Below are 18,998 nucleotides of genomic sequence, written 5' to 3'. Positions count from 1 at the left end.
CACTTAAAGTGTTCTACTAGATAGTGCATCACATGTGGTTCATCTTTCAGAGGTTCATGTATTAAATCAGTCTTGAAGGAAAAAAAAAACAAAACCCAGTTATGCAAAAGAAAAGAATACAAATAGCACAACATTGGTTAAAAATTGTTGTCATCTGATTGCAGGGATTCCATACTGTTGTCTCCTTATCACAAAAGTTTCATACCTTCTTAGTATTTCCTCTTGAGCTGCTCCTCCAAGCACTGCTTTTCTTCTTCACAAAGCAGCCAGCTGACTCCAGTCCCTTCTCACCCAGCCACCCCACTCTTTTGTAACACTCTTCTTCTCACTGGTCACAGCTGTGGCCTGGTAAAGTCAGGCTTGTTCCTAATCTTTGATAATTGGCCCAGCTGCAGCTCCTTAGGGGTTAGATTACTTTGTACACTATCTTTATTTTCTAATATTCTATCCCCCTACAAAAAATGGTAACAGAAACGTATGACAAAGCTTTATGAGCAGTTTAAATTTTGAAAGTGAAAGTTCAACATTATCCTCCAAAAGCTATAATCCTGCAACCGTAGGAATTACTGAGTGGAAAGCATAAATTAATCAAATATATAGACTTATTTAATTTTCACTCCCTGTGTATTTATTCATATACAATAGTCATTTTCACATTTTCAATTCTTTCCATTAATACTAAAATCACTTTTATAATGGCAGGAATTTCTCTCTCCATTTCACATTTGTGATCAGGGCTAAACATTCCTTACACTTAGCCTTAATGGTGCATTTCTGTTGAGTAGTAAATCTCATTTCAAGTCCCCAGTTATGCAATATTCCTTCCACTTACAGACTCCTGCTGTTAGTCTCTGCATTGGATCATTAAGTGCTGCTTTGCAACAGCATCAAAATAAAACAAATTTCTTTTTCTCAGTTCACGTTTGAAATGTTATCAGCACACAGTTGAAGAAATTTATTTAGACAGTGGTGGTCTTGTATAGAATACTCGTATAGAATACTTCTCCTGGTATGCTGGAGGTGTAAGACATCTTGCTGCAACAAGAGCAAGGTGTTTTGATTCAAGGTGGGGAGGGGAATCAGCCCAAGAGACACAGCAGTCTTGTAGACCAGTAGGTAAGACAGTTACCATCTGATGAGCCTGGAAAAGGTGGAATTGCTTCTGTAAATGCAAGGTTGCCATTCACTGACAATTAACAATGACATCTTGAAATAGTCAGAGATGTAAGCAGAAAGGAAGCCTCAAATCTTGACAACCTGCACCAGAACACCAGCAAGGCTCTGAGACAGACTGCAAATTAAGCCTCAGCCTTTCCAGGAGTTTCATCATAGTACTACAAAAGCTCAGCAGCAGCTTCAAGAGGAAGCTGCAGCCTAGCTAGCAGAGTGAACTGAGGCTCTCAAAGTCACTTTGTCATCTGCAGCCACATGAATGCTTATCACATCTGTACCTCACACTAACCTTAATAAATACAATTCCCTTTGCATTGTTTGGGGCACTACTGTTACCCACAGCCTGAAAATAGCTCAACCTTCACCAAGATGGCATTTTATAAACTAACGCTTTGCTAAAGAAGTGTATTTTTTGCCACAGCTCTTTCCAGGGAGTACAATATACAACACAGAACCAGTACCACCTCTCAGCTTTGTTAACAACAACAGAACAGTTCTAAGGCAAGACAGAGAAATTGGTTGCCTTACAGAGTACTATAGCTAAAACCAGAATTTTAATAGCATATGGTTTTGAATAATTTTTTGGTACATGTATTACACATTAAAAATATTGGCAAAGGTTTCAAATCAAAGAATTTTATTTTTTTAAAAATCATTTATACTGAATATTCTGATGACATTCAGACCTAAATAATCCCCACACACATGTAGGTGTTTGTGTATTGTATTACAAACGTGTTGCCCCTCGTATTTTCAAAAGAAATAACTGTTACAACTTTTCCTCAGGGAGATCACAATCTTTATTTTCAGCAACTCCCAGTTAATATTTTATCACCCTGTCATTACCTTGTCTTCTATTAACATACCACTATTCATTTATTAGCATTTATTGACTTTAGGCTGCAAATTCAGAAAAGCAGACAATGTTGCAGGCTCAGTGGTTGTAAAAACCTTTGTATTCTGTGAATCTGTCAAAAGGGCATCCAAATCATTAAGCAGTAAAATAAAAACCAAACAAATAATAATTTGGTCAGGTAATTTTTTTCAAACGTTGTAAATACACAGCAACAGTGTAACAAAACATTGCATTTAAGTGGTACATCCAAAAGTAGCACGAGCTAATAAGCTCCTGCAAAAGTTGCAAAGCTTGTCCATTGCAGATAGGATTGTGTGCAAAGCTTGTCCATTCCAGACAGGATTGTGAAAGATAACTGTGAATTCATTACTTTCATCCTAAGTAGAAGGGCTCTTGTTAATTGCTAAATTTTTCCTGTTTGGACAGGAAGTCATCTAGCTAACAGTATCTCCGATTTTATTTAAATCACTTTTTCTCAAAGTAATCTTCCAGAAGCAAAAGTCATCTTCCAAAAGCTTTAGATTTATAAGTTCATGGTCCTTGTACTTGTCAAGACTTCATCATGGAAGAAGGTCTCAGCAAACAAATCGGAGTTTTGCAAAGCCTCGAAAAGACGCTTATAGTCTTCTGGATACAAGTTATACATTGAAGCATTTTTGGGAATTTCTAGTGCTTTCAGTAATCTGTCACTATTGTCCAAGCTCCAGGAACTGAAACAAACAAACAAAATCATAATGGAGCATTTCTTTCCGTGAAAAATTAAAATGCAAGAAACATTATCTGAAGGCCCACTTGACTCTTTCATAGCCTCTAGAAGAAGCTAACCTCTTCTTGCAACACACTTTCAATCCATGCTGCAAACAGGAAGAAACCTCTGCTATTAAAACACATCAATAGCAAATAAAGCTCCCAGCACACACAGACAATACCAGACCACACAAACCTCCTCATTACAGGATGGGCGCTCTCTCTCCCTCATCCACCCTAAATTCCTAAGTCAGTAACAGGCATTACAGCCTAAAAAGGGTGCTTCAGTGCTGGAGAAATTAAAGCCAAGGATGACTCAGTATAGCATGAACCAGTGACTTACACCTCCCAGGTATTTTCTTCTACACCTAAACAGATGTATCCACGTTCCCTCCCATCTACATCTTTGCTATGAAAGCTATACTTTTATAAATGTGCACATACATTAACCATTTCTCAGACAGGAAAGAAGTGTATAAATACACAGAAGATGTATATTAGAAGCCTTCAACTTCCTGGCTGAAGGATCAAGTGGAGATGAGGTATATCACTGAGCTTTAAGAAAGAAATCCATTAAGACTCTTTCCACTTGTCCTTCTAAGACAGTTACTAGAATTTAGTAGCTTATTTTTTCCCCCTTTCTGGAAATTAACTTCCATAACCTACTATCAGCAAATGAGAAGTATATTCATTATTTTCACCAGCAAGAAGTCAATGCTTTCCAGACTGTGAATACCTTCCATTTCTGGGAAACAGAAACCTACTGATCATAAAGAAACATGAATAGCTTGCATAATTGGTAAAGTCTAAAACCTAATTTTTTAATTAGGTAACAGCCATTTGAGGACATCCCCATTCCACCTTCTGTAACCTTCAGCTGTTTTCATTAGTGTAACTTTGATGTCTGTTGTAAGCTGAATCTCTTTCAGCTTTTAATTTCTGTACCTGCAAAACTCTTGGTGGCTTTATCATTGTATCTGTAAAGTAAGTGAAAACCTCTTACAGATACATGACCTCAGCTCCAGTGGAGGTACAGGAATTACTGCCCATATATATTGTAAATACTTTCCAACCTTCCTGACAGGAACAGTATACTGTATAGCAGGTCGCATAATAAAATCTTCTATTCTACGTGTTGATAATTAGAATTTAATTAATGAGGTTTTTTTATAAGGTAGTATTTCATCTGCAAATAAACACTGCTTTGGGAAATATTTTAATATTTTCATATATTTCTTTGAAGTATAAAAATTGTATTTCTTTCTTACTTACATTAATCTATCAGTAAGTTTAGACTTAGGTTTAGCAAAGGACTGTTTCACCATGAAAATAAAGGTAGATGCATTTGAGGGCTTCAAGCCTCCTGTAAATAGATTTTGCTGAGGAGTCAGTCGTACCAAACAGAAATGGTCATTTGGCAGCCGCTGCAAGAAAAACAGAGCAGGTCACTGAAAAAATCACTTTTTAGACAGTATCTATCTTAAGCCAAGAGTTTCATCTTTGCCACCAGTAAGACTTCTTATTAAAAGTCTTAACAAGATGATTTCATCAGAAGATGAGGTTTAACTTCCCTGTGCCTCAAAGAGAAAAGGAAGTAGAAAACAAAAAAAACATACTATCACTTGGGGTTAATTTCTGTATTTTTAAACTGGACTTTCTTTCTTGAAATGAACAGTACAGGCTTGATGTGATTTTGCAAACTATTGTATTCCCATACTATGCAAGGTATCAGACCTGCCTTTTATATATAAAGACGGAATTATCAGAGTGTACACAAAGACACTATTGCAACATGAGGATTTCACAAAACTGGGACAAAGTGGAGTCTACAAGGGAAATAAATGTACTTCTGTATTGGCAGCAATGGATATATTAGATCTGACACCTGTACTTCTGAAGTTGTCCTGGTACATCTTGGATAGCTCACCTAATGGGCCTCTCCACATGGCCATTCAGCAACACAACTAAGCATATAAGGCACATCCAGTCACTTATATATTACAGAAGTATTGCAAACTATACTCAATACAGCACCACAGCAGTTTTCTGGGGAGTGTAAAATTCAAAAATATTAAGTAAATATGCTTTTATATTATCAGAATTAAATAGGAATATTCCTTAATTATACAAAGGAACATCATTACTTTTCCAAAGGAGAGAAGTAAATAACTTTACACAAGGTATTTTTGCACTTCTCAGATTTAAGTTTGGAGACTGGTGTTTTTCTACAATTAACTTGCACATGAAATCTATAATAGACATGTGAATGACTATTTTAACCAAAACCAGCAGCATACTGATTGTGTTATTGACTGTGGTAACACCTGTTTTGTTCAAGCAGGTAGATGTGACCATCAGTAACTATCTCTGAAAAATACTTTACCTATTCATATTCCTTTATGCTGTTTACTCACCATATTTTTTCCACCTCAGACAATAAAGATACTAGTTTATTTCAGTTTCCAAGAAAATAGCAATTCTTCACTCCACTTTTGGTGGAGTCCAAAATTTATGGACTATGCTGCCCTAAATTTTAATTAGAACAATTCTTAAAAAATGCATCTGTAAATGCTGCTATAAAGTTATTTTAACCTTTCATTAAAACTAGTTTAGAAAAGCATATACAACAATCTTACCCCAGCTTTTGGTACGGCCAGTCCCCCATTTTTCAAACTGGTTGCAAATGAAGACCAAGGTTCCTATGGGAGGAAGCAAATGTATTATGTACTATGGAATTAAAGTGTTTTGTTAGACTGGAATAGACTATTTCAGTTGGAAGGTACCTACAGTGATTGTCTACTCCAATTGTCTGAGCAATTCAAGGCTGGCCAAGCTAAAGCATTTTATAAAGGGCATTGTCCAAATGTTCTCTTAAATGCTGACAGGCTTGGGGCAGCTCTAGGAAGCCTGTTATGGTGTTTGACCACCCTCTCCCTAAAGAAGCACATCTAATGCCAAGTCTAAACCTCATCTGGCACAGCTTTGAACCATTTCCATGCATCCTGTCAGTGGATACCAGGGAGAAGAGCTCAGCACCTCCCTCCCCCCTTCCCCTCCTCAGGAAGCTGTGGAGAGCAGTGAGGTCACTCCTCAGCCTCCTTTGCTCCAAACAGGACAAGCCCAAAGCCCTCAGTTGCTCCTCATGGGACATTCCTTCTGGTCCTTTCACTGGTTTTGTTGCTGTCCTCTGAATGCACTCAAGGACTTTCACATCCTTCTTAAATTGTGGGGCCCAGAACTGCCCAGGTGTTTAAGGTGAGGCTGCACCAACGCTGAACTCTGGACAGTCAGCTTTCTTGCCCAGCTGATGGTGCTGTTTGAGGCACCCCAGGGTGCAGTTTGCCCTCCTGGCTGCCAGGGCACACCCTGCTGGCTCACACTGAGCTGCTGCCAGCAGCAGCCCCAGGTGAGCAGTGGCCAGCCCAAATCAGCCCTGTGAGCTCTGCCCTTCAGCCAGTTCTCCACCCAGTGCACCCTGAACCTGCTCATCCCACAGCTGGACAGCTTTTCCAGAAAGATGCTGTGAGGGGCAGCGTCAAAAGCCTTCCTAGAATCCAGAAAAATTGCATCCACCATTTTCCCTTCGTCCACTGAGCAGGTGACCTTATCATAGGAGGGTGTCAAAAGGGTTAAACAAGACTTTCCCTTGTTAACTGTGCCTGATGAGTGCATTATTCTTCAAATGCCTTTCAGCAGTACCCAGCAGACTCTGGTACTCCAGAATGGTTGCAGGTGCTGAGGTTTGACAAACAAGTCTGTAGTTCATTGGGTCTTCCCTCACATTGTTCTTTGTAGGAGGATGTGGAATAACACTGGCCTGCTTCAGTCAGCAGGGACCTCCCCAGACTGCCAAGACCTTTGGTACCTGATCAAGAGAGGTCCTGCCATAGCTGCACGAGCTCCTCAGCACTCTGGGGTGAATTCCATCAGGCCCCAAGGACCTGAGAACATTCAGCTGATACAGCTGGTCCCTTACAGTTTCAGCCTCCACAAATGGAAAGTCACAGTTCCCACACTCATGGTCCTTTTGCTCAGGGGGCCAGGCAGCCCAAGGCTTGTCAGTATTATTAAAGACTGACAAAAAAGAGACATCAAATGCCTCCACTTCTACCTTATCCCTGTTAGTCAGGTGACCTCCTTCAAAAAGTATTATTCTTCAACTTCTTAATATTTACCTTAATGTATATCTTGCAGTATAAGGTTTTTGGAAGACAATGGGCATGAAACCTTATTTTAGATTAGCAAAACATTTAAACTAGGACAGTAGGTTCCTAGAAAAATGGAGCACGAAGATAAATCTGAGAAGCATAAACTAACTGAAAGTTGATGGCCATGTGTGCATGGGGAACTGGGAGGACAACATAAAAAATATTTTTAAAACTCAACCACAGCATGTTTCACAAGGTAAAAAGGCACTGACTAGTAGGAGAAGCAGGTTTGCTAGGAACATTAAGGCACCAAGACTCAAACAAATTTCAACTGAACACAGCTTAGGAAGTCAAAAGCATAAATGATGGCAAAATTCGGAGGATATAACAAAGACCAGACTATGACAAATTAGAAAAACATAATTCTAGTTTCACACAACCATTAGCAAAATGGAAAAGGTTTATCTGGTGTGTAAACATCTTTTTTTATCTACTAGAATCTGAGAATAAATGTTTTTTAATACAATGGCTTGCAGTGAAAACACTGACATCATAGTGAATGACAATGTTGCTTAATTGAAAGAGTTTTACACAAAACATGACTGGTTTAGCTTTTTACAAAAGTTTTCAACAGTTCTCCAATGGATTTAAACATCAAATTAGGTTCCAATTAGTTTGCAATGGTAAACCACTATAAACCCTTTTGTAAATGCATGTCCATACATAGCTTTAGGCCTTATCAGCTGGTACAAAACTCTTACCTTATGCAGTAGTTCAATTTCATACCCTAATTGTGCAAGTACAGTAAGTGCTTGATAAATCTTTGACTTCCCAGGCTTTGCTGTTAATACCTAAAAAAATGGCAAAGAACAAGCATTTTTATTGCAAGAACCAAGACTGTGTCTTATCTAAGTGAAATCCACATATATATATAAAACAGTAAGAAATTCAGTTGAGTCTAAAATTCCAAGGTGAAGTTACATTAGGCCTCTATCATGTGCTTTGTGCTATTTTAATTTATCATGTCAGGGCACAGGGCTAGAAGATGGAATATTTGAAGTATTTCTTCATAGCAGTTATTTTGATAACTGAGCTATGTATGACTCTCCAGCATATACTTTCTGGTTCCTTTTAAGGCAGAAAAGTTTCACACAGAAGAGAAATAAGGATAAGATGTCATATAAAAACTGTAACTTTGGCAGAGTTATCTGTTTGCACTGATAAGATAATATTCCCAAGAAGACACACAAAGCAGAGTAAGTGAAACATCAGGTGACCACACTGAACATTAAGCAACTTGCAGAGTCATCATTCTGATCAACGTCACAAATCAAACAAGTCTTAGGGCAAGGAAAAAAGAAAACCTTGTGATTATTCTCAAAAAGGGCAAGGAAAGAAAGAAATTGTAGCAGGGAGATTTAACTTTGTGTAATAGATTTACACAGCCTTGTCATATGATAAAAAGCAAAAACAACAAAAAGAAGTAAACAATGTCTAGTTAAAGAAGGTTCCAATAGCTTTTACTACACACCTCTTATGTAACACAGTTCACATTATAACCAGGAAAGTTAATTAAAAAAAAAAAACAAAAAAAAACAAGGACTACCTTAAATGAATAGGCTGCCCTGTATTTAGTAAGACATCTGACCATTAAAACATACCATACAAGTGGGTATTTCAGTGGTGTCCAAACCGTCATTTTACAGAAGAATATACTTAAGACATTTAATTTTTTTCAGTGGGGTGTTAGATACAACCCTGGTTGTGGAAGGACAAGGGCCTGGAAATCCTTGTCTATTTCAAGTAATTAAAGGTTTATGACTCTGTAGAAACCTTCCAAATTCATGGGGGGGGGGGGGAGAGAAAAAGATGTCGTCCTTGAAGTATAAATACAGTTCTAGGGCCTTTGCACAGCATTAATTAGGAATATACAATCCAGAAAAGGCTCTACACCTTAGTTGACAGAGCATTAATAAAAAGGAGTGTAAATCATTATATATTGCCTCTATTACTTTCAGTACTGCATACAAAACAAGTCAAGAGGACAAGTGCTTCTCACTGTATTGGTATTTAGTGACTTCACTTGTGTTTTTGTGTTTTGAATTCAGTCTTTGTTAACTACTTCCTGCAACTAGTAAACAAACTTTTTGCGAAAGCATGGCACAGAATTTAATCACCTCACAATTTACAATGGAAAGCAGCTAGTCTGCTGCTGTATATACTTCTCAAGGACCAGTCTTCACAGTTTTAAGATCTGCAGTTAAATGACAACAGAATGTTTCTTAATAGTGCTATCACAGCATAAAGCAAACAAGGAGGAGACTGACAATACTTAAAAATTCTGGTAGAAAAGAAATTCACTAGCAAAAACATTCAGTACACAATATAAATGGGTTTGTGTTCTGTGAAGCACCACACCTTCATTACCTGTAACATGCCTTGCACATACCGTATACTCTTTTTCACTTATGAAGAGGTTGAGTTCCACTCTCCCATATCTGTATATGGAACTGCATTCATACATGGCGAAAAGAAGTCTCCAAAGTCTGTTTCTTTCCAACTGTTGTGGCACGATTCCAAAAACTTTCAAAGGAACATCTGTTTCCCACAATAGCAAAACTATCTTTAAAATTTTGCAGTATGTATTGGACAATCTCATTAATTCTAATGTCTAAACTACAAAAAAACTAAGAGAAGAAAGTCTAAGAGAAGAAAGTCTGTGAGTTCATGTTGTTCAAGAATGAATACAGTTCAAGCCTTAGTCAAAGCTAAGCCAAATTTGCATTAGACAAAAACTTTAAATGGCAAGAAAATACCTAATTATCTGATATTGACATGGGGTGGGGGAGGGAGGGGTGATTCTGAAGCTATCATAAGTCTTAAGCAAAGCTGAAATGTAGAAAACAGCATTTAATAATCCAGAATGTGTTTTAAAGAGAACATATATTTCAAGCAAATCCTAAATTTTTTGCCAAACTGCCTATGCACCCCCTCAAACACACTTGTTTGTAACATGTGGGATCATAAACATATACCTGCCCTCCAAGGAACTGCTGCTACACCCAGAGTTTCAAAAAGTTTTTCAGAAGACACAGCAGGTGGTTTCAAAGCTCCCTTCGCCATAGGATCCATTCGGAAGAAGTCACCATGAATCACCTTTAACCGCCCATCCAGGCTACTCTCTAGAGACTGAATAAAAATAACTTTAGTTGAAGAAATATGGATACGGTAACTGGTCTTCTTGCAAAACACCCACCCCAAGCAAAAAATGCATTCAAGAACTACCTAAAATTGTTACCCAGTCAACAAGAGTCAAACCTCAGAGCTGCTTCTTACGGATGACAAAAAGAACAGCTTCTTTCTTTCAACTGATAAAAATAATTGCCCCCTTCACTGGGAAAGGCATCTGGACATCTTTTGTGCTGTTCAACTTGAGCTTTGAAGCACATTCTTAAATTTGTAAGATGTGTTGCAATGTTTTTAAAAAATCACACAAACTATTAAATGAAGGAAACCACTCCTTTTAACAATTTGAAACCTGAATTCTTCATATCTGTGGAGAGGATACCTTTTATATACATTTTAAATCAGGTGAGAGTCATGGGTTCCAAACCAGCACCGTACTGCAAACCTTCTAGAGCAACTTCTGCAGCTCTGTGTCTGACCCCCTCTGAATCCATGCAGAGCCCAGGTGAGCAGCAGAGGACAACACATGTGTCAATTGTAGGAAAACAGATTAAATAAAACTGTGAGGTAATCAGAATAACTAAGCATATTTTTACAGACTTTTTACAGCTTCATACAGAAGTATTGCTTAAACACAAACATCTACAATGACTCCAATCAATTTCAAATTTATGCATGAAATTTCATTTATGTGTAGAAAGACTACGTATGAACTTGAATTCCTACATGCACAAAATGCCAAATTAATTTAAAAACATTCTGCATTTGTGATGTACAACGCCAAACTATATACTGTTTGTTATTAGGCATTTTGTCAGATGTTGCAAGTAACAACCACTGTCCAATTCCTTTTTGATCCAACAATTACACAACAACCTAAGCTCTCATTTTCCCTTTAATTTTATTTTAGAAACATGCAATTGAATCAAAAGTATACCTGTAAGTCTGTAAGAAAATCTGAGTTACTTTCCAGAGCTACCACTCTAAAACCTGCATCAAGCAGAGATTGAGTCAAAATCCCAGGACCTGAAGTAGGAAAATAAAGAAAAAATATTAAAAAAAAAAATCAGGATAGCGTTTTTGTTTCTAAGTGATTACCTTTAGTGATTTTCCCAAGGCAACACTTGGGACATATCACCTTCAACAGGAGATAGCTTTTGTTTGTTAAACACACCTCAAAACAAGAGTTAGAGAAATCATTTACAGGCAGCCTGCTCGATATTTCTATTACACTGAGCATAGTGTTACAATTAGATGTTATAACTGGAGATAACGTTTCGAATATTTCAATTACTTTTTCTTCTGCCAACTGAAATATACTGTGAAACCTTACTCATATTATCTTTAAAAAACATTCTGCAGAAATATATACAAAAAAAAAACCCCAAACCATTAGGTAACTGCAGAGGATCTGCCACAGCCCATAATCCTGGGTGTGCTTTTACTAATAAAATTCGCCTACAAGACCACAGCATTACCTGACAGAAAATGCCATCTCTGGTCACTCTACAGCCAAGTTTTAACACGAGCGCCTCAGGCCTCCAGACTGCACCCTCGCTCATCCCCCAAGCCCTGCATAAATGCACCCCCAGGCACACCCCGGGGCCCGCACCCACATGTCCCGGGAAGGTGCCGGCCGCGGGTCCGGGACATTCCCCGCCCGGGATTCCGCCCGGGACGTCTCGGACCGCAGCTGCCACCCCGCCCGAGATCCCGGGACAGCACGGCCCCAGCCGGTTCCCGCGGAGGGGCCGGGCTGGCGGCAGGGCCGGCGCCGAGGGCGGCAGCTCGCACTGACCCCCCAAGGTCACTGGGGCGGCTCACCGGGCGCGAACTCGAGCAGCAAGGGCTGGGGGCCGGGGCTGGCTCCGCCCTGCAGGCAGCGGCGCACGGTGCGCGCCAGCTGCGGGCAGGCGATGAAGCGGCGGACCACGAGGCTGCTCCGCTGCTCCTTACGCACCGGCCGCTTCTCCTTCGCCGGCTCCGCTACCCGCAGGGACGGGTAGTGCCGCCCCGCCGTCACCCAGCACGGCGGCAGCCCGCAGAGCAGCGGCCGCAGCAGCCCCGCTGCCAGGAGGCGGCCGCAGCCCGCGGCGCCCAGCGGGGCCCGGCCCGCCAGCATCGCCGCGCCGCCCGCGCCGCGCTCCCCGCTCCGGGTGCGTGATCGCCGCGGCAACCGGGGCGTCACTTCCTCCTGTGCCCGGCCTTCCAGCGCGCTTCCGCTCCGCCGGGGGAGCGCTCCCCGCCCGCCGCCCGCCCTCTCTATGGTGCCCGCCCCGCACCGCCGGCAGCCTGCGGCAGCACCAGCCCCCGCGCCTCCACGCCATGCCGGCTGGCGGGTCCCGGCCGCCCGAGCCGCCGCGGAGCTGAGGTGAGCTGACAGCGGCTTCTCCGCAGGGGGAGGAGGAAGGGAAGATGCGATGCTTCCCCGGTGCCGCGCACCGCCGCCGCCTTCTGCTTGTGTCGGCCGCCGCCGGGCGCTCCGGGGCGGGCTGGGGCCGCCGGGCGGGCGGCGGGAAGGAGCCGGTGCCGGGCGGGCCGGGCCGGGGCGGGCAGGCGGCGGTGCCGCGGCTCCCGGGCCCGGCGCGGTGCCCCCCGAGCGGAGCTGGGCAGGGCTGGGCTCGGGAGCCGGTCGGGCCGGCGGCAGCGCTGTGCCGGGCGCCCGTGCAGCGATGTGTGCGCTCCGTGTGTCGGTGGAGTCCCAGGAGCTACGTATTTAGTTTGAGGTTTGCCTGGGTGTTTCGCGGGAGTCTTTGATCTCCGCGTCTGCAGCTAAATAGTCACTTCGGGACTCGGTTGTTTGTGTCTCCCTGCCGCTCTCAGCAGGTGCAGGATCCTGCTCCGGCCGATCTCCGGCATCGCTCCTTGCCGGCTTCCCTCTGCTCCATACCTTGTTGCAATTACCCTGTCATTTTCGATAGCAGTGACGTTGTCCTTTCGGCAACGTCCCCGATGCCTGAACGAGAAATAACTTTAGGATCGTCTTCAAGACGTTGTCAAGTTTTGCCAAACTAGAGTTCATCCTTCAGGGATGCTGTGCCAGAACCTGTCAGTGGCAGGAGAGTGGCCGCAGTGTGATGGGGGAAGGGAGAGAGAATCCTTCCGAACGTGTTTCCCTGCTCCCTGTCTCGTTTGTGCAGAAGGCAGGAGAGATCTGGCAATCACAGCGTACACCTGGTCTTCAAATTAATGGCTCAGAAGCAGACTTTCTGTATGATTTCCTGCAAATTGGTTAATTTCATGTGTCTTGTTTCTCTGCGTTTGAATTGAGAAATTGACACTTCCCTACTTACTAAACAAAGTCGTTTTGTTTGGTATATCACTCAAAAACAGAAATTGGGATAGAAAATTGTGCCTTTGTTGTTGTGTTTTGGGGGGACCTACACGTGGCATGAAGAAGGGCTGGGCTGAATCTAGAGAAATGCCTTAGCAAATGCAGCAGTCCTTCAACTCTGCAATTTATTTTTAAATACTTAGCTTTTTTATACTGAGTGCTGTAATAGTTTTCCCTGTGCCTTAAGGGAAATGGACAGATTGTTCTGCTGGATGATGGGATAGACCTCAATCCATTTTTAAACTGGACTTTATGTTTTAATAGCTTTTTCCCTCTCTTACTAATTAGTCTGATAATTCAGTAATTTGTAGGACTTTTAGAACATCAATCAGAACTTGGTTTTCTTAGAGCAAGTGTCTAGTAATGTCCTAATTCAGCATTCCTTGTCAAAATTTATTGACAGCTATGACCACAGAAAAGTTAGCTTTAAGTTCAATAGTTTTAAGCTCAATTAATGAATTTTGGAAGTTTTTGTTGTCAGTTGGAGGACTCAGGAGTGCTAGGGCCATCTTTGAATGGGCTGTTCAGAGCAACTGAGATTATTCAAAGGAGTGTTTGCTAATAAAAGCCAAATGACAAAATGCCCTGACAAGTCTTCATACACTACAAATTATACACTTTTCTTCACGATTTTATTTATTTTAGCTTAGTACTTGCCTGGATGAACCACATGTCTCTGTGGGCTAAACTCATGGTTTGATTTTTTTTTCCCCCTGCTAGAACTGCTAGATATATGCTGAATCTTTCATGCATAAAGGACTACCTCTTTATGACCTGCTCATTATCTTTGACAAACTGATGAAACCATAGCAAAATGGTAAGTTTTTAACTTTTTTAAAATTTATTTAGAAATTACAATGTAGAAAATTGCTTAATATATTGAAGTGTATCACAGGGAGTCTTGAACAGTTATTTTTACATTATGGTTGATTGAGATACATGTTTTCTAGTTTAATCCAGCTATCACCACATGCAAATGTTTGAATTTACAGTCTTACCTCATACAGCCTTATGCCTTTGTAATTTATTTGCATTGTTGAGTGCTCTGGAATTGTTTCCTTCTAATTATTGTTTCCTGAAATAAATCAGAGGGAATCAAGAGGGTTACCTGTTCTATTGGATTCCAGTCTATGCTTGAACCAAAAGAGCTCATTAGTTGTATAGGTCAAAAGGATAGTAAAAACATTTGATTTTTTTTTTCAATGGTTCTAAATACCTTTTGCGTTTACCTTTATTTGGCTCAATTAAAGCTTATTTTTCAAGTTAATATTATAGCATTAGTCTTTTAGTATTATTTTGCTATGTTGCAACCACCTGGCCTTAGGAAATATTGGCAATTGTTTCTAAGTAAGGGCGAAAATTGCAGAAGTACCTGGATCTTGATCTCAATTTTTCAAACTCTTATGCCCTTGCTTCATTTTAAGTACAAATTTGGCAGAATTTCTGTCTTCCACAAAAAAAACCTGATGAGTGTGTCAACGGAAATTTGCATGATGGTATTTTTTCCTTGTCCTCCTAGTGGATACTTAGTGTCCTCTAAGGACTCAGAATACAGATTAAGTTTGAAAGGTTTACATGTTACCGAATACCACCTCTAATGTGACTTTTAGGAAAAGCTTTCAACAGAAATGAAAGAGGCTCTTACAATAGAGCTGAAAGAATCACTTAAGCCTATTTGCTTCAGTAATGTGAAAATAAAATAATCTGCTACATGCTTGAGTTGACAGAAATGTCTCTGCTTTGCTGAGATGCAGGATGCTGCAGAATTCATTTATTTTGTTAAGCATACTTGAATAATTTTGTTGTAATGCTTGGTTGGTGACCAAGGAAAATAGTAGAGGGAGTGGTGAGAGATTTTTTCAAAAATGCTGTAAGCACTGCACATTCAGGAAAAGAGTCTCTAGGAAGAATTACTTCTTAAAAACCTATCAGAGAGTAGCCTCATTCTTTTGTCATATTTTCTTGCCATTGCTGTCCCCCGCTGCAAGCCCATATATGCACAAAGGAAATCTCCCAAGAATGGAAGTAGCATTTAATCCAATGCCACAATCTGGTTTGAGATCCAGTGAGTTTGCAGCCTGTGGGTTTTGTTGGACATCTTCCTTTGAAGTGAAATCTGCCTTTATAAGGAGGTCAGGCAGTTTTGTATTTAGAGCTGTTACGGTCTATAAACCTTAACTTACTGCTTTCCTACGTGTCCTCTGTTGACAATTAAAAATGGCTTGACATTTGGATGGGGGACAGTGGCTAGGGAGTGGGGGCAGTTTTGCAGTTTGGCCAAGCTATTAGTAGAAAGGGAAATTAGAATCCAAGGTTCCTTGGACGCTCGCCTGCTCCATGTGACAATGTAGATTCCAGCCCAGCACTGAAAACCTGATTAATAGGAAGTTGCTGTCCATTAAAAGTCTGTTAGATCAATTGCGCAGATCACTGGAGAGTGGCTGCCTAGGTACCAATTAAGTGAAAAACTATCAAGTCAGTTCTACTTTGAGATAGTTTCTAAGCACTAGGTGTGAAGTCATGTATGCTAGAATAAGGTTATCTGAATAAAAAAGTTAAACCACTCCTTGCTATTTTTCTTATGTAATACCATGCTGTTTAATAGGAAAGCTTTCTCATACCAGGTGCAGATTGACTTTGCAGCCTTACAAACACTGCAGCAAAGTTCACAGCTGACAAAAGAACCATTCAGAACAAAAGTAAACATTTTTGAAATTATCTGGTGCCTTGAAATCTGTCCTGTTGATGCTAACAACAGTGTCCATGTTTTATTTCCCTTCTAATGAACACTAAGGAATATTTTTGACATTTTTAGCGGAGGGGTGAAGGGTTTTGTAGTGTGAAGATGGTTGCGTAAGCTGTGTATTATAAGGCGTTTTGGCAGGGTTACAAATTTCTCACTCTGTACTTTGTCTGTGTGTACAGAGAATCTCAGTCCCTAGGGCTATCAATCTGGCATCTTTCATCAGCACTAAATTTACTGCAAATATTTTTTGTGTGCATGCAAAAAAGAAAAGCTCTATTAAACCTTTGTGGGGAGGAGCGAAAACACTCAATAGATGCTTTTTCTGTTTTTTTCTCTCAGAATTTCTCTTCGTTGAATTCTGGTGAGCATGTTCTGCTGACTTAAATTCACTCAGTATGTGTTTGTGTGTCTATCTCATCATAAGTCTTTATCCAGAAGGCTTTTGAAATGTTGCCTTGCTCGAGAGCCTGTCGCACCAAAGATTTTGTTACTTGTCTTTTTCTTATTAATCTACTTACAATAAAACTGTGGTGTCTTTGAAACTGTCTGGCTAACTGATAAGGAAAGTGAAATGCTGCTAGTGCCAGAGATTCCGGTAGACAAATTTTGCTGTGTTGTGTGCTTGCTTTTTAGGAACAGAGCTGCTTAGCATGAGTGTGAAGTTTTTTCCACTGCTGTTCCATTACGCTGCTCCACCTGTCCCAAGTGAATTGCTAATGTGTGGCCTTAGAATGTGAGCTTTAGCACTGCTTTTCTCTGTCCATGCCAATTATTTTCTTGGGTTTTTTGTTTGGAACATTAATGTTACACTGGAAGGCAAGTTCAGATAGATTAATTCAGAATATCTTTAAAAAAAGAAAGAACCTAAAAATAATTGTGGTATTTATTTTATTTTCGTAAAATGAGCATGTTAGGAAGACTTTTAAGTTCACTTGATGAATATGTTACTGAAGTATTATGGAAATTCATAATGTACATTTTGGAGGTTCTTTCTTAATGGTTATAACTTGGAACTTTGTGTGCTTTTAGCCTCTGAGTGAGGGCATGATAATCTTATCACTTCAGACCAGCATTTCATCTGGACCTGGATTACAGTTCAGGTGTTGTTCATTTTGTTTTTACAGTTCTACAGTTGACCCAGTTTGGCAAAATAAACAAATCTGGTTGCATCTTGTCCTGAAATTACACATTTGTCAGTTGTAATATTTTGGCATTTTCACCGACTCACGTCTTTATTTTAAAAAGTGACGTACACCATGCAGAGCTTACACATTTGATCCTAGGAGGATTGCATCTTAGCAAGAGTTGGTATATAAAATTACTCTTTATCCAATGTTGTTTTGGGAGCTGCTTAGTTTCTTACCAGGGTTTCTCTTTTTATCCTGGAAGACTGTTGAAGTCTGCTATGTTAACACTGAAATACAACGTCATTAACACATGGAGAAATAATAGTCATTCAGTTTCTCCATGGGCTGTTACAGTTCTTCTGTCGTGGAATCATTGAAACAATCTCACTTTGAGTTTTAAGTGAAATTAGTTTTTACAACTTTACAGTACTGAGTTTTTGTTAATGTTTGTGATAGTGGAGATTTTCTAATGGAAAGCTCTTTTTTAAATAAAAATTACTTGAAGTGACCTTGATCATAGTTTTTTTTAAAGCTGATCTGAAACAAATTAGACCTCTGTTTACAGGCTTAGGTATTACAAGCATTCAAATTCTGCAAGGAGAAACTGGTAACTGTGTTCTTCAGAAAACCTCCCTAAGATCTATTAGTCGAAAGTATGTGTAAATTGTTGGAGACAGCTCATATAGCCAATATCTGTTTACACAATTAGAGCTGAAATGAATTTACCATAATAACTTCCTGTTGAAAGGGGGAGAGTTGAGACAGCACTCAAGGCTAAATTCACCACTGGGGTTAAGTAGTTGCAGCTTCATTAACTTCAGTCCAGTTACACCAGTGATTAATTTTTTGGGGGCTCTGATTTGCTTAACATAGGTCTCTTACAGCTCATACATGATTAAGTTCTTGCTCGTGCATTTAAGGGCCAAAAGAAGAAAGAAGAAAAAAGACCAGATTAAATGTATTGTACCTCGTTACAGTCCTTGTATGAAATATTTATTTCATAATCTCTCATTGTATTAATCTTTGCTACATCCCTGTAAAGTAAATCAGTACTTTGTGGTTAAGAAGTGCAATAGAGATGATGTAACCGTGTGATGACTTCATGGAGGAGGTTCAGAGCACAGAAGGGATTTGATCTCATTCATTTGTATCTGACACTGAATAATGTAGAAACTAGACCATCCTTCCTTTTGGAAATATAAGGCAAATAGATGCAAGATTTTAGTAGAGCTGCTGAGTATTCTGATTTTCTAATGATGACAATTATTAAAGCTCTAACAATTAGCTCTATTCTTAATTAACCTTCTGGTTGGACCTGAAGGCTTGATAACAGAGGAACTGCAAGTATATAATACTTATGGACAAGAATTGTTTCATAACTTTTATGGACAGTTTTCCATTCTACTTGTGGTTGCTTCTGGACTTGATATGATTTAGGACCTTACTGAATATTTTTAGTACTAACTTTCTGTGTGTTGATGTTTTATAGCAAATGCTATAAAACTTGCTTGTCCCTCATCAATATAAAAAATTATGGACTTCAGTCTTACTATGAAATGTAATTCTCAGAAAGTCTTGAACGTTCTTCTTTCTTCAGTTGGGCAACTTTTAGATAATTGCCTCATTCTTCTTTGGATTTCAAGGGATCTTTTCTGTTATTTCTGCTTTTTCATATATGTTG

General features: G+C 40.1%; 2 protein-coding genes across 3 annotated transcripts in view; one reads left to right on the top strand and one right to left on the bottom strand.

Annotated features, from left to right (window-relative positions):
• Window positions 1-1,793: 1,793 nt before the first annotated feature.
• On the bottom strand, window positions 1,794-12,232 carry TFB2M (transcription factor B2, mitochondrial). Its single transcript, XM_063151902.1, has 8 exons — window positions 11,935-12,232; window positions 11,048-11,136; window positions 9,960-10,113; window positions 9,374-9,522; window positions 7,686-7,775; window positions 5,413-5,475; window positions 4,049-4,200; window positions 1,794-2,739 (listed from the first exon to the last, which is right to left on the bottom strand). The coding sequence occupies exons 1-8, from the start codon at window positions 12,230-12,232 to the stop codon at window positions 2,553-2,555; spliced, it is 1,182 nt and encodes a 393-aa protein (XP_063007972.1). The 3' UTR covers window positions 1,794-2,552.
• Window positions 12,233-12,406: 174 nt separating this feature from the next.
• Window positions 12,407-18,998, top strand: part of CNST (consortin, connexin sorting protein) — a 46,786-nt gene continuing 40,194 nt past the window's right edge. The window contains exons 1-3 of one of the 2 annotated variants that reach the window (XM_063151899.1): window positions 12,407-12,481; window positions 14,165-14,261; window positions 16,530-16,551. In XM_063151899.1, the coding sequence (XP_063007969.1) occupies window positions 14,259-14,261; window positions 16,530-16,551 (25 nt within the window). In that variant the 5' untranslated portion in view covers window positions 12,407-12,481; window positions 14,165-14,258. The remainder of the gene's footprint in view (window positions 12,482-14,164; window positions 14,262-16,529; window positions 16,552-18,998) is intronic. The other variant, XM_063151900.1, reaches the window with a different exon arrangement.

This window comes from Melospiza melodia, chromosome 3 (genome assembly GCF_035770615.1).
Source record: "Melospiza melodia melodia isolate bMelMel2 chromosome 3, bMelMel2.pri, whole genome shotgun sequence".
In the NCBI taxonomy this organism is placed as follows: domain Eukaryota; kingdom Metazoa; phylum Chordata; class Aves; order Passeriformes; family Passerellidae; genus Melospiza; species Melospiza melodia.
Note: the sequence above shows the minus strand (reverse complement) of the source record. Positions and strands in the feature narration are given on the sequence as shown.